Raw genomic sequence first — 15,280 nt, 5'->3', positions numbered from 1 at the left:
GGACAGAGAGCGAGCAAGCAGGTAGTGCCAGTCAAGACAGAGAAAGAGAGAGAGCCTAGTGAGGCCATAGGCGCCAGCCCCTTTATAGCCCCAGCTGGCATTACAGGTGTACCAAATTAGGTAATCAGGTACCAGAACCCAGCCCTACCTGTGCACTGACAGTGCTGGGCCTGAAGGGGGCATAAACGGGCGTAACAATACACACAGAGAACCCAGAACATATTATACATGCAGAGTTTACATGGAAATTATACTGTAGGTGCATTTGGTAATTATTAAGTGATCAATCTCATTAAATCAGTCTCATTTAATCTGAAGGTTAATAATTAAATTGAATCAGTCTCATTTGAATCGTTTAAATTGAATCAGTCTCATATTATCATTAAATCACTCATAGAATCAGTCTCATTGATTAATACCATTAATTTTGGTGCTTAATAATAAATTACCAAACAGCTAAATTATGGTATATTCCAAATTATTATGATCACTTACTGTATTGCATAACTTATATGCACCCTTTTTAGAATTCTTTGGAGATTGGGCAACTTCAGAAATATTGGAAGACAAATACACACAGTTTCAATAATAATGGAATTTATTATAAAGATAAAAATGGATAATAGCAGATGGAATCATTATATACAAATATGATGTGTGTGTGTGTGTGTGTGTGTGTGAGTGAGAAAGGCCCTATGGCCTGAGCAGAAGACAAAAGATTAGCTTTGTGTGCTAATTAAGATATGTTTGTGTGTGCTTAGATTAACCTCGTGTGGCTAAGCTAAGACAAAGGAATGCTAGCTAAGGAGGGTGTGTCACCATGTGGGGTTTGAGAACAAAGGATTTAGCTCTGGTTGTTAGCTAAAGGTGTGTTTGTGTGTGGGGGGGAGGACCGCCACGTGTTAGAGACAAAAGATTAGCTCTGTGTAGCTAACTCCATGTGGTGGAGGCCTTGTGATCCCTTGAGACAATACAATTAGCCCTGGAGGCTAATGGAACAAAAGAATTAGCCGTGTGTTTAGCTAAGACAAAGGAATGCTAGCTCATAAGACTACTAATCCACTGAAATCTTGATGAGATCAAGATGTATGATAAGGAAATTAAAGTGTTAGTGAGGAATAGAGAGAAGCATGCACAGCCTATCTACTAAAACAATTGAGAGATTAAAACAAAACAGATCAATTCAATTCGACACGCTGCGTGTCTTGCAGTGTAACAAATAAACCTGAGTTTAAATTCACACTACTTCAATAAAAGCAAATTCCTAAGACTAGCTTTAATTATGCCCAAAAATGCCAAGTCTTACTTACGTATTTCGCTTCTACGCGAGATTATGAGAAGATGTCCCGAGACTTTTGGAGTTTCACCGTTGTGGAGATCTCCGTGAAGCACAGGGAATTTCTTAGAGAGGCTGAGTTCACAGGAGCCCGTAGAGACTTCTGTAGACAAAGAATTCTTGGTCCGACGCTTCGTAGCTCGTGGGAAGGAAATCTTTGTAGAACAATGTGCACAGCGCTTCAGTTAAGAAAAAGAAAGGGTCCAGCCGCTGTCCTATAACTTTAAAATTAAATTGCTTGGGCGGCAGTCGTGACGTCACTTCTAATACAAATAAACCGGTTGTAACTCGACTGAGTTTAAAAATCGCGCGACTCTGGAGTCTACCTTGGCCAAGGGTAAGAAAGAAATCGCGCTAAATCGTGGATCTTGCAAGAAAGAGGTCTTTTTCTGGTTTGCTCGGGTGAGCAGCCTCTTTGTGTCCGCAGACCGCTGGTCCCGAGACGGAAAGAGGAAGAGCGGAAGTTTGTTCCGTTATTTATGCCTTCATTGAGGACGTGATGTTGGTGATCCCGCCCCGGCGTGACGCAGGGCAACGTGGAAGTGGGCTGATGGGAAATGTAGTTTCTTAAAGAGACAGACTGAATGTACCTACAATACACACACAGAATCCAGAACAGATTATACACATAGACTTCAGAACAGATTATAAACACATATGATAAAAGTAGAGAACCCAGAACAGATTATTCATGCAAAGTGTACATGGAAATTATACATAGAACATATTATATAGAGAGAGATGAACAGAGAGAGGGATTAAAAAGGAAGATTATGAACAGGGAGATAGATGAAGAGAGCAGAGTGAGAAATATGAACAGAGCAGAGCATTTTTTAACATAGTTACTGGGAGACCAAATGGTCTCCCAGTGGCCAGATGTGGTCTCCTAGTCAATGCCAAACCAGCTTCACTGGGAGACCAAATTTTAAACCAAGTTATGTCTTATCATTTGGTTCAATCAGTTGCAATTTATTAACCAAGTACCATGTAAGTATACATTTAACAAGGAAAACGAAGCTCTATGTTATAAGATATACACACAAGATCATGTTGGTTAAGAAAAACAAAACTAAAATTTGGTTACTGAGATGGCTGATGTCAGAATCCGATGTCATTACTGTGTAACTTTGAGTGTCTTTGACATAAAATTTGTGCTTGGTAATTGCTCTTGATAGCTGTGTAGTCACTGTAGTGTGTTTGTCTGTATGGTGATTGGTGAACCATTTTGCATCACAGAATATGCCGCAGCAGTGCAGCCGCATGGACTCTGGGGCCTGTGATTGTATTGCCCAGACCAGTTGGTCTCCTAGTGGAAAATCCTTAAAAAATGCTCTGGAACAGAGAGAGAGATGAATAGACAGGGGGATTAACATAGAGAGAAGGATGAACAGAAAAAGATGAATAGAAATAGGGATGGACACAGAGAGAGGGACAAATAGAGAAAGATGAACAGTGATAAGACTGAACAGAGAGAGAGAGAGAGAGAGAGAGAGATGAACTGAACTGTTGTGTTGACTGAGGATGGCGTGACTCCAAAGATTTACAGCCACAGAAACAGATGGAGAGAAAAAGAAAGGGGGAAAATAATAGAGAGGGAGAGTGCAGATTTTGCTACAGAATAGTGAAAAGGACAAAGAAGAAAGGAACAAAAACAAGAGGAATATAAACAGAAGAGAGACCGATACAGACAGACGGACAAAGGCAGTGCGGTAAGCATTTTAACATTAATAACTGAAGGGACAGCAGAGTGACATAATAAACACCATGTCATTATAATGAATATACATATGGTACTAATGTAGTATAATAATAATAATAATACAGATGCTCAGACAAACACATCTCCTTCTGATTTCCCTCCTGATGATCTTCAACCTCTGCATCACCTCGGTGAGTAACCATGGCAACAAATATTATTTATGAGAATGATTATTAATTACAAATTATTGCAGGCAGATTATGGAATTATTTAAATAAGATGTTTCTTAATATTAGTTTCACAGTGTAAAAATGTAATATTCCACCTCTCTCTCTCTCTCACACACACACACACACACACACACACACACACACACACACACACACACACACACACACACACACAGATCATACAGGAGCAGCAGGTAAATCAGAAGCTGCAGTCCATGTGTGCAGAGGAATGCAGTGAATGTGCATTAAATTGTGTTAACTGTGTGTGTGTGTGTGTGTGTGTGTGTAGGGAGGGCGAGCTCAACGCAAACAGAAGCAGATGGACAGTGAGTTGAAGCCATATGTGGGTCGAGTGGATGCAGGTGAGATCATATTAAACATAGCACTGTTCACTCACTCACTCACTTTCAGTAAGCTGGACAGAGTCACGGCGGATCCACAGTCTGTCCCAGGAATACTAGGTGCTGAAGGAAACACTAACACACGGGGAACATGTGAAACTGCAGACAGACAATAACTAAAGCTCAGGATCAAACCCAGGACCCTAGAGCTATGAGGAGACAATGCTGTTCCACCATGCAGCTCAATACTGATGTCTCGCAAACCAATAAAATTATTTTGTGTTGTGCAGCCAGTTGACTCGGTATGAAACCCAATGGAAAGATTATGATGATGTTACAATGTTCTGACCACTCACTCGAGTAATTTTCTTTTTCAACCAACAGACAAGTAGCTGATTGATCAAATATATAGCTTGTCTATATTAACAGCTAAAGCGTTTATCAGTTTTTCACCTGCTACGTTATGATAATTGTTTATAATTACAAGAAAATGAAAAGTGCTACACCAGATCACTCCTGGAACATGTGTTTAGTTAAAGTTTTCAGGTTAAAAATCTTTCAATTTCTTCTTCTTCTTCTTCTTTTGGCTGTTCCCGTTAGGGGTTGCCATAGTGGATAATGTCCCTCCATCTCCTCCTGTCCTCCATATCTTTTTCTGTATCACTAACCATCCTCATGTCCTCCTTCACCACATCCATAAATCTCATCTTTGGTCTTCCTCTTTTCCTTCTACCTGGCAACTCCATCTCCAGCATTCTTTTCCCAATATGCCCTGGATCTCTCCTCTGTACATGTCCAAACCATCTCAATCTTGCCTCTCTCACCTCGTCTCCAAGCCATCCTACATGTCCTGTCCCTCTAATATACTCATTTCTAATCTTGTCCAACTTTGTCACTCCCAGTGATAATCTCAACATCTTCAACTCTGTTACCTTCAGTTCAGCCTCCTGTCCTTTTGTCAGTGCCACTGTCTCCAAACCAGACAACATAGCTGCTCTTACTGCTGTCTTTACACTTTCTCTTTCACTCTTGCTGGCAACCTTCTGTCACAAATCACTCCTGACACTCTCCTCCATCCACTCCAACCTGCTTGGACTCTCTTCTTCCCTTCTCTTCCACACTCACCATTACTTTGTACAGTTGACCCCAGATAGATCTTTCAACTTCACCATGTAACAAGAGTGCTCTGAGAGCACAATATCTCCCACTGGCAACTATATCTATGCTATAAGTGCTTAATATACAGCGCCCGCCACAATTATTGGCACCCATCGTTAAGATATGTTCTTAGGCTTCTAATAAATTTATTTTAAAAAAATAATATAGGACAACAATGCAAAAAAAGAGAAAAATCCAACCTTTAATTCAAGTGCATTTATTCAGTGGGAAAAAAAATCTCACATTAAGAAATAATTCTTTTACATGAAATCATGTGTGCCACAATTATTTGCACCCCTGATGTTAATACTTTGTACAACTCCCTTTTGCCAACAAGACAGCACTTAATATTCTCCTATAACATTTTACAAGATGGAAGAATACAGAGAGAGGGATCTTTGACCGTTCCTCTTTGCACAATCTCTCTAAATCATCCAGAGTCCTGGGTCCTCTCCTATGCACTCTCCTCCAGCTCACCCCACAGGTTTTCAATTGGGTTGAGGTCTGGGGACTGAGATGGCCATGGGAGGAGCTTGATTTTGTGTCTGGTGAATCATTTTTGTGTAGATTTGGCCACATGTTTAGGGTCATTATCTTGTTGAAAGACCCAGTGACGACCCATCTTCAGCTTTCGGGCAGAGGCCACCAGATTTTGATTTAAAATGTCCTGGTATTTCAAAGAGTTCATGATGCCATGCACCCTAACAAGGTTCCCGGGGCCTTTGGAAGAGAAACAGGCCCACAGCATCACTGAGCCTCCCCCATACTTCACAGCGGGCATGAGGTGCTTTTCCGCATACTCATCTTTTGTGATGTTTGTTGCCAAAAAGCTCTATCTTGGTCTCATCTGACCAAAGCACATGGTCCCAGTTGAAGTCCCAGTACTGCTTAGTGAACTCCAGATGTTTACGTTTATGCTTGCAAGTGAGAAAAGGCTTTTTCCATGCATGCCTCCCAAACAGCTTGTTGGCATGTAGATAGCGCCTGATGGTTGTTGTGGAGACTTTGTGACCCCAAGATGCTACTCTTTGATGCAATCCTCTAACAGTGAGCTTTGGAGAACTTTTTACTTCTCTTACCATCCTCCTCACTGTGCGTGGTGGCAAGATAAACTTGCATCCTCGTCCATGCTTGTTTGCCACTGTTCCAGTTGTTTTAAACTTCTTGATGATTCCTCTGACTGTAGATCTGGGCAGGTGTAGGCGAGTGGCTATTTTCTTGTAGCCATTGCCTGACTTATGAAGGTCGACACACATCTGCCTTACTTGAATGGTGTGTTCTCTTGTCTTTCCCATGTTGAAGAATGGATAAGAGAAATAGGCCTCTGTGTCACATCATATTTATACCTCAGGGAAACAGGATCAGGGATCCCAGCAGTAATTGAAAAAAATAGAGGAATGTAAGAAAATATCAGCAGGGGTCAAGGGGGCTGCAAGCCCCCTGAAGCTGTTGAGATTTTAACATTTAAAGATGCTATAGAACACATTTTTTACATAGATTTAACATAGAAAAGCAACAGAATTTAACAATAATGTGTATCTATTTGATGCCATATTTTGTAATCAATGACATAAGTGGCAAAATAAAAATTGTTATTTATAAAAATTAGATGAAAATGTAGCTTTGAAGAATATACTTCTAACCCGGACACTGTTCCGCTATCTCTTTTATGGACGATATCTTTTTTCCACGACATATTCAGGGCTGTGAAATTGTAAATAAGAAATCTGAGGAAAAGGGGGGGGGGGTCTGGGGGGCACAGTCCCCCAGCATAAGCCGGGGGTCTGGGGCCCTCAGGGCCCCAGACACCAAGCCATTTTAGGTGTTCTATGGTGTATTCTGAGCATTTCCTGCAAGTAAGAAATTGATCTCAACAAGTAAATATTTGACTAGTCTTGGTCTTCATTTTGCCATATAAAATACCTATCAACAGTTTTCTCTTTTAAAATGAAAGATCCATGTAAAATACCTTGAAATATCTAATAAGTGCCTATGTATTTTATCTCTTAATCAAAATAAAAGTAAAAAAAAAATGTGTAAATAACAATTTAAAGAAATGTTAATAAAATAAAACTTTGACAGGCCTTTCAAAATGACTTTGTGAAAAATCATGCTCAGTATTTCAGTGAGAGATACCTGTTGTCTTCCAAATTACACTTAATTCTTGTATTATGTCCTGGCTTTTTCCAAGAATCTGTCACAATGTCTCTTGTCTACAGAGCAAAAGTTTAAAAAAAACTAATGTTTCTTATCTAATATATTATTTACATCTTTTCTTTTACTTCTGGCTCCTTCTATTCCTCTTTGCATCACTCCCAGCTATTTCTTTCAATTCATCTTTCAGTAAGGCTATTAGTTCTATAGTATTTGCATTCCTCTATTAAAGCTATTTACAAAATGTTCATAGTCTGTCAAACAGCATCTAATGAAAGTCTTTTAATTTTCTTTTCTTTAACACCATCTCTTTCAGTTTTGCAAACTTGTTCTTTTTCATCTTTTCCTTCAGTCTGTCTGTGTGTTCTTTTCTAGCCCTCTTTGCATCTCTCTCAAACACCTCCTTAGCTTTCCTTTTTGATGGCATCTTAACTATGTCTGATCTTGCACCCTGTAAGTACAAAATTCACGTACACGGTGCCAGGTCACGCAATAGCTATTTTTAGCTCTGTCATGCACTCCTGAGCAGTGTTGCCAGATACTGCTGACGTTTTCCAACCCAAAATATGTTCAAAACCCACCAAAATGCACTTGAAACCGCCCAATCTGGCAACACTGCTCCTGAGTCGCAGTCAAGATGTGTTCCACGCTCAGCTGGCATAAAACTCCGCAAGTCTGGCTGTATTGAGCCGCCGGTCTCGTGCAAGGCGATTAAAACCGACTAGACCCCCCCCCAAATGATTTTTAATGCAAAAATAGACATTTTGAGAAGATGATATTTTTTGCGACAGAATCCGCGGAAATTTCACAGCCCTGAATATTGAATTAAGTTCAACGCATTAGAAACAAAAGCACGAACAGAGTTAAAACACATTTTCTAGCAAATGGGCACAGCCATATTGTTTTCTCGTCCTATTGCGTACAGTCTCGTGGTATTTACATCAATTTAACTTCCGAGTGTTCCCGAATGTCAACGAGAACAAACGAAGCTGACAAAAACATCGCTAAACAAGCAAACCAAATCAGAACATATTCTGCTGGTCATTTTACTTAAACATTTTTAACAGATATACAAGAGATTTAAAAAAATAAAAAAAAATAATAAAAAAAAAAAAAAAACACCACCACTTTGGCTAGAAAAATAGCGGAATTCCGCTAAATAGCGGACGTCTGGGATCCCTGACAGGATGTGATGAATTACTAATTAAAGGTTCCTAGATACTCTGATCAACTTTATAAACTACAGTAGAAATGACAGAAATGCTTCAATTACATTTATTTTCTAGGAATTGTTATGAGTGCCAATAATTGTGGAACAGGTGATTTTATGAAAAATAATTATTTCTTAGTCAGGGATTTTTAAAAAAAAAAATTTAAATTCACTTGAGTTAAGGGTTACATTTTTCTACAATTTTCAGTGTGAGATTATGCTTCTGCAATAAAAATTGAATTTATTTTAAGGCTTTTAACACATCTTAACCAGGGGTGCCAATAATTGTGGAGGGCGCTGTACCCTCATGAAATTATCAGAGTACAAGCTTGGTAATCAAGGGCCATAACTCTGGTAAAATGCGACTGAACTGAACTAAATTGCAATATGCATATTACTGACATATAACAAAGAATCCTGTCAAATTTTGTGAAATACCTCCAAAAATTGTGAGAGGAGTTGATTTCAGAAGGTGAGTACCCTTCCTGGGATGGACGGACGGACATCGCCACGACATAATCCCCTTTCAGCCAGCAGAGGATAATAAAAATTGTGAGTGAAGTTGATTTCAGAAAGCAAGCACACCTTGATGAAATTGCCAAAGTACAAGTTTGTTAATAATAAAGGGCATAACTCTGGTAAAATTTGCCCAAATTAAATGAAATTTCAGTAGGTGTATAACTGTCATATAACAAAGCCTTTTGCCAAGTTTGGTGAAATTCCTCCACAAATTGTGAGAGGAGTTGATGTCAGAAGGCAAGCGTACCTTAACGAAATTGTGAAAGTACAAGGTTGTTAATCAAGGGCCACAACTCTGGTAAAATATGACCAAATTGAACAAAATAACAATATGCGGATGACCGACATATAACAATGCCTTTTGCCAAGTTTCATGAAATTCCTCCAAAAAATGTGAGAGGAGTTGATTTCAGAAAGAAAACACACTGTCGTGAAATTGACAAAGTATAATTTTGTTAATCAAGGGCTGTAACTTTGGTAAAATGTGACTGAATTTAACGAAATTACAATATGCATACCGACATACACCAATGCCTTTTGCCAAGTTTGGTGAAATTCCTCCAAAAATTGTGACAGGAGTTAATTTCAGAAGGTGAACACCCTTCCTGGGACGGACAGATGGGCGGGCGGGCGGACAGATGGACGGACGGACATCGTCATGACATAATCACCCTTCGGACCTTTTGACCAGCGGGGGATAAAAAACTATAATGAATTTCCTGGTTACACAAGTGCACTTTTTGAGCATAGAGGACACACTTATAGAAGCAAGTTATTTATAATCATTCTATTTGTTGTCACCTAAATTAGATTACATTACAGACATTTAGCAAGTGCACTTATCCAGCGTGACATACAACATACCCAGAGCAGCCTGGGGAGCAGTTGGGGGTTAGGTGCCTTGCTCGAGGGCACTTCAGCCATTCCTGCTGGTCCAGGGAATCGAACAGGTGACCTTTTGGTCCCAAAGCTGCGTCTCTAACCAAATGAGGATGGGTTCCCTTTTGAGTCTGGTTCCTCTCAAAGTTTCTTCGTCATGTTGTCTCAGAGTTTTTCCTCACCACTGTCGTCTCAGGCTTACTCATTAGAAATCAATTTATAAATTAATATGTTTAAAATGTATATTTGGAATTTATAAATGTCTGTAAAGCTGATTTGCAGCTATCATTATTGTTAAAAGCTCTATAAAAATTGAATTGAACCGAATTAAAGATTGAGACACAATCTTCTGTACAGCATCAAGTTTTAATGTTTACAGTTTTACACGCGATAAACTGATTCTGGAAAACTCTCACATGAACTTTTCACAGCATCAGCTATTTTCTTTATGTCGGTTTCCTGGATTCCAATCCAATAGATTCATAAATAGAGCTGAGTTTTCTGTAGAAGAAGCTGTGATGTTGAGGAGAATGTCTTCCTCTGGTGAACAAGAAGTTCAGGCGACTCTGGTTTCTGAAAAATAATCATCACTACTATGTTTCTGCACAGCTACTCAAAAACTGAACTGACATTAGTGCAGAAGTCAGATGAGTGTTTCTCATTATTGTACTATACTGATGAATTAACACTATACAGATCACTGACCCACATCTCTTACAGCGTTTCTTACAGCATGTTCCTGTCCTGTACCACCTCCAGCACCAGGATTACACACTTACTGAAGAGAAGTGAATAAATGAACAAATTAATGAACTTTAATGTGTCTGCAGTGTTCCTGTGTGATTTAATGAAGTGTTACAGTCCTGTTGGATCACAATGTCAGGTGGTGAAGAATGGAGACATTCTCATCCCAAAGTGTGTTTGTCCCACCACCTGCCCACAGTTAGTACACACACACACACACACACACACAAATCAAAACACTTCAAATGATCAGTATATTGTCAAATGAAAAATCTTAATTATTAAATGTTCTTTAGTATAAATACGGAGGTGATTATAGAAAATCACGCGCACTGATTGGTCGAGAGATTTGAACTATTTCTCGATAATCATCTCGAGTGACTCAGCAAAATGGCGACCAATCGCTTAATCACCATAAGTGAGGAAGAATTTCAAATTATGAAAGAAAACGGTTTGGTCTAAAACTATAAAAAGGTAAGGTTGAATTGTGATTTATTTTATCTATTTCAAAACAAAGTATTTTATGTGATTAGGCGTAGATATAAGTGACACAAGTCTGCGCTGCGCTGTTATTACATTTGCATGCTGCTTTTGAAGTTTGAAATAAATTATTTAAAAACATTTTTTTTAAAATAATCAACTGTGTATTTATACTAAAACAATTATCCACTTGAATCTCAGTGTCAGGGTGCAGGCACTTACAGAGGCAGGCGCAGGGGAGAGCGGGTGCATCGCAAACTGTAGTCCTAATCCAGATCACAAAGCAGAAGACATAGGCCAAGTTTACATTAGACCGTATCTGTCTCGTTTTCTTCATGGATGCACTGTCCGTTTACATTAAAACGCCGGGAAACGGGAATCCGCCAGGGTCCACGTATTCAATCCAGATCGTGTCTGATCCGGTGCTGTGTAAACATTGAGAATACGCGGATACGCTGTGCTGAGCTCTAGCTGGCGTCGTCATTGGACAACGTCACTGTGACATCCACCTTCCTGATTCGCTGGCGTTGGTCATGTGACGCGACTGCTGAAAAACGGCGCGGACTTCCGCCTTGTATCACCTTTCATTAAAGAGTATCAAAGTATGAAAATACTGCAAATACTGATGCAAATACTGCCCATTGTGTAGTTATGATTGTCTTTAGGCTTGCCATCCTTCCACTTGCAAGTGGTAAGTGACGCGCATGCCCGACATGCACCGAGATCACACACACAGCGGCTCAGTCCCGAATCACTGCTTGTGCGCTTCACTCGCGCGCTCTGTGAGCTGCGCAGGGCCGGAGTGCGCACCCTCCAGAGGGCACTCGCTGTTCAGGGCGGAGTGATTTGGAGCGCAGGATGCCTGCGGAGCCGAGCGTATCCGTGTATTGGCGTTGCTGTGTGCACGCTAATCGTTTTAAAAACGTTAATCTGATGATCCACTGATATGGTTTAATGTAAACCCCACCATAGGGTCAGGCAAAGTTGTAGCCAGGAATAAATGTAAGCGAAAGTCAAAAGTACTAGAGGTCAAGTAGAATAATAAGAAGGCTTGGTATGATCAGGCACAGGGACACAGAACGATACTTCGCACAGAGTTGAGCCTTTGCAGAGCTTAAGTAGTGCAGTAATTAGCTACATGAAGCAGAACAGGTGCGCTTTGCATGCTGCTCCAAACATTGATTTTCTGCACTGTTACTGACAGTGAATATCGGTGAATAATAACTTTGACTTTGTCGTGATCATTATTCACTGATATTCACTTCGCCTTCTATGAATAATTGTTAAATATAACTAGGCAGGGGCGCCACTAGAAATCTTGGGCCCTATGAAAGATTACAATTTAGGGCCCCCCCGGTAAAATTTTCAAGCTCAAGCAACTGAATTTGAAGTCTGTTTTTGGCTGCCACTTCGCATGTAATCAGCTACCTAGCAAGTTTAGGTGATACAATTATTTGGTATATGAACATTTTAAATGCAGAACTGTCAGAATTAGACTGAATAGACTGTTGCCTTAAAATGAAAATTCCATGATATATATGGAAGATATATATATATATATATATATATATATATATATATATATATATATATATATATATATATATAAAATTAGGCCACTCAGTAGCCTATGGAGTTCATTCAATCCAAATGTTTGTGTTGAGAGAAATTGCATGCATCACTGTATCAGTATGGATTTATAACATTCTGTATGCACATTATGGATACTCCAGAGCCCTCCAGCAAACATCATCAATAATCAGGATTACAAAATGTATTCCTTTGTTTCCTCCATTTATTGACTTATTGTATGTGATCAAATGTATGCCTTGACGAATAACTACACTAGTTTTTTGATACGATTACAGAGTGCACTGCAAGAAATCCACTGTTTTTGGTTTCTTTTAGGCATCACACATTTATTAGAAAACACAGCAAATGTTCAAATATTCAAGTTAAATACTTAGCAACAGTATCAACAAATCCACACATGAACAATGGCAAAACATCTAGACTTAATTATACAATAAAGATACCTATGAAAAAAGGTGATTTTTTTTTTTCACACACAGTGTGATATCCGGACTTCATAATTTATCACACCTGCTCCTGCTTAGCAACTTCTAGAATGTTCACCTCTGTTGCGCACATAGAAAAACTGCCAGCTGCTCTAAGCTGCGCTAATAGCGGCGCTGTGCATACACGGAGCTACACATTTCACGCGTCCCGCGCCCAGAATCAGACTGTACCATTAGTAAAAAGGGTGGAGGGGTGAAATGACAATATCGTAAATAATTCAAGAAAAATGTTATAGCAAATCATAACCATGTATAATTTGCATATTTTAACAGATGAAATGAAATATTTTATTTCAAAAACTTACACAAGGCAATACTATTAAAATAATATTAATATCCCTCACAGGCCCCCCTGTCAGTGCCAGGCCCTTAGAATCGTCCTAACTTTCCCCCCCCTAGCGGCGCCCCATAACTAGGTAAGGGGCGGCACGGTGGTGTAGTGGTTAGCGCTGTCGCCTCACAGCAAGAAGGTCCGGGTTCGAGCCCCGGGGCTGGCGAGGGCCTTTCTGTGTGGAGTTTGCATGTTCTCCCCGTGTCCGCGTGGGTTTCCTCCGGGTGCTCCGGTTTCCCCCACAGTCCAAAGACATGCAGGTTAGGTTAACTGGTGACTCTAAATTGACCGTAGGTGTGAATGTGAGTGTGAATGGTTGTCTGTGTCTATGTGTCAGCCCTGTGATGACCTGGCGACTTGTCCAGGGTGTACCCCGCCTTTCGCCCGTAGTCAGCTGGGATAGGCTCCAGCTTGCCTGCGACCCTGTAGAAGGATAAAGCGGTTAGAGATAATGAGATGAGGTAGTTGAATTCTAGTCTATCAAAGGCCTTCTCCGCGTCCAGGGAAACAACCGCCTCTGGTGTGTCCCCAGACGATGGAGAGTATACTACATTTAAGAGCCTGCGGATGTTAATGAATGAGTGACGGCCCTTAACAAAACCTGTTTGGTCATTTGAAACTATGCCTGTTATCACTGTATTTATTCTAGCAGCTAAAACCTTGGAGAGTATCTTCACATCCACATTTAACAGTGATATGGGTCTATAAGAGCTACAGTCTGTTGGTTCCTTGCCAGGTTTCAGCAGGACTGTGATAAGCGCTTCTGTAAGAGTTTGTGGAAGGGCAGACTTCTCAAATGAATGGTTGAACAGACTGAGTAGCAGAGGTGTTAGCTGTAAGGAAAATTTCTTATAAAATTCAATGGGAAAACCGTCGGGTCCAGGCGTTTTTCCGCTCTGCATTTCTCTGATTGAGTTTTCTATTTCCTGCTTATCAAGGGGTCTCTCTAGATCTTCACATTGATCCTGTGAAATTGTTGGGATATTCAAATTTTCTAGAAATTCTTCCATGAACAGAGTGTCGGGGGGATTCTGTTGTATATAATGTTGAGTAAAATTCCTTAAAAGTATTGTTAATTTCCAGGGGGGTCTACTGTCAATTCTTGATTATTTTTCCTAATAGTGGGTATAAGACGAGATGCTGACCTACCCTTCAACTGGTGAGCAAGAAGGCGACCTGCCTTTTCACCATGTTCATAAAAAAATGTGCGTGACCGTAACAAGTTATACTCTGTTTTCTCTGTGGATAATAACTCATATTGAGTTTTAAGATTTAGTTTTTCTTTATATAGTTCTGGCGTTGGGGTCTTGGAGTATTGATTATCAATGTTTGAAATAGAACTAATTAGCCTTTCCTGTGTTTGTCTTCTATCTTTATTGCGTGATGCTGAAAATGATATAATTTGGCCCCTCAAAACAACTTTTAATGTTTCCCATAATAATGATGGTGATATAGAGTCAGTCTGATTGGTTAACAGAAAATCATCTATTGCTTTGGAGATGAACTTACAAAAATTTTTATCTGAAAGTAAAGCTGTGTTCAGCCTCCAGGTTGGTCGTGAAGAGTAATTAAGTGTAATGTTAACGTCAAGAATTACAGGTGCATGGTCAGATTCCACTATTGCTGAATATTGTACAGATTTAATAGAAGGTAGGAGACACTTGTCTACGAAAAAATAATCTATTCTTGAATATAACTGATGTACATGAGAGAAACAAGAAAATTCTTTTTTGCTGGGGTATAAAAACCTCCACGGATCTACACAACCTATGTGAGTCATGAGGCTAGAAAGGGCCCTGGACATCTTTGATGTGGGTATGACCCTGGGGTTCGAACGGTCCAGGGAGGTATCCATGACACAATTCATGTCTCCACCAAATATTAGACGTTGACTGTTCAAATCTGGTAATAAGGACATTATTTTCTTTAAAAAATCAGCATCGTCCCAATTGGGGGCATAAATGCAAACTAACACCACAGGGCTGTGAAAAAGCCTACCTGACACTATGATATAACGTTCTTGGGGATCTGAAATTATATCAGAAGCTGTGACTAGTATTTTTTTATGAATTAATATTGCCGTTCCCCTAGCCCTACTCCTGAAAGATGAATGAAAGACTT

The 15,280-nt window shown here is 39.8% G+C and overlaps 1 protein-coding gene across 1 annotated transcript in view; it reads left to right on the top strand.

The window, feature by feature from the left end:
- The window catches only part of LOC132893653 (SPARC-like), a 70,739-nt gene that overhangs the window by 45,906 nt on the left and 9,553 nt on the right, over positions 1-15,280 (top strand). Inside the window, exons 2-3 of the mRNA XM_060932799.1 lie at positions 3,555-3,627; positions 10,247-10,468. Coding sequence (XP_060788782.1) covers positions 10,420-10,468 — 49 coding nt within the window. The 5' untranslated portion in view covers positions 3,555-3,627; positions 10,247-10,419. The remainder of the gene's footprint in view (positions 1-3,554; positions 3,628-10,246; positions 10,469-15,280) is intronic.

The sequence above is a fragment of the Neoarius graeffei genome, chromosome 11, assembly GCF_027579695.1.
Source record: "Neoarius graeffei isolate fNeoGra1 chromosome 11, fNeoGra1.pri, whole genome shotgun sequence".
Lineage (NCBI taxonomy): Eukaryota > Metazoa > Chordata > Actinopteri > Siluriformes > Ariidae > Neoarius > Neoarius graeffei.
Note: the sequence above shows the minus strand (reverse complement) of the source record. Positions and strands in the feature narration are given on the sequence as shown.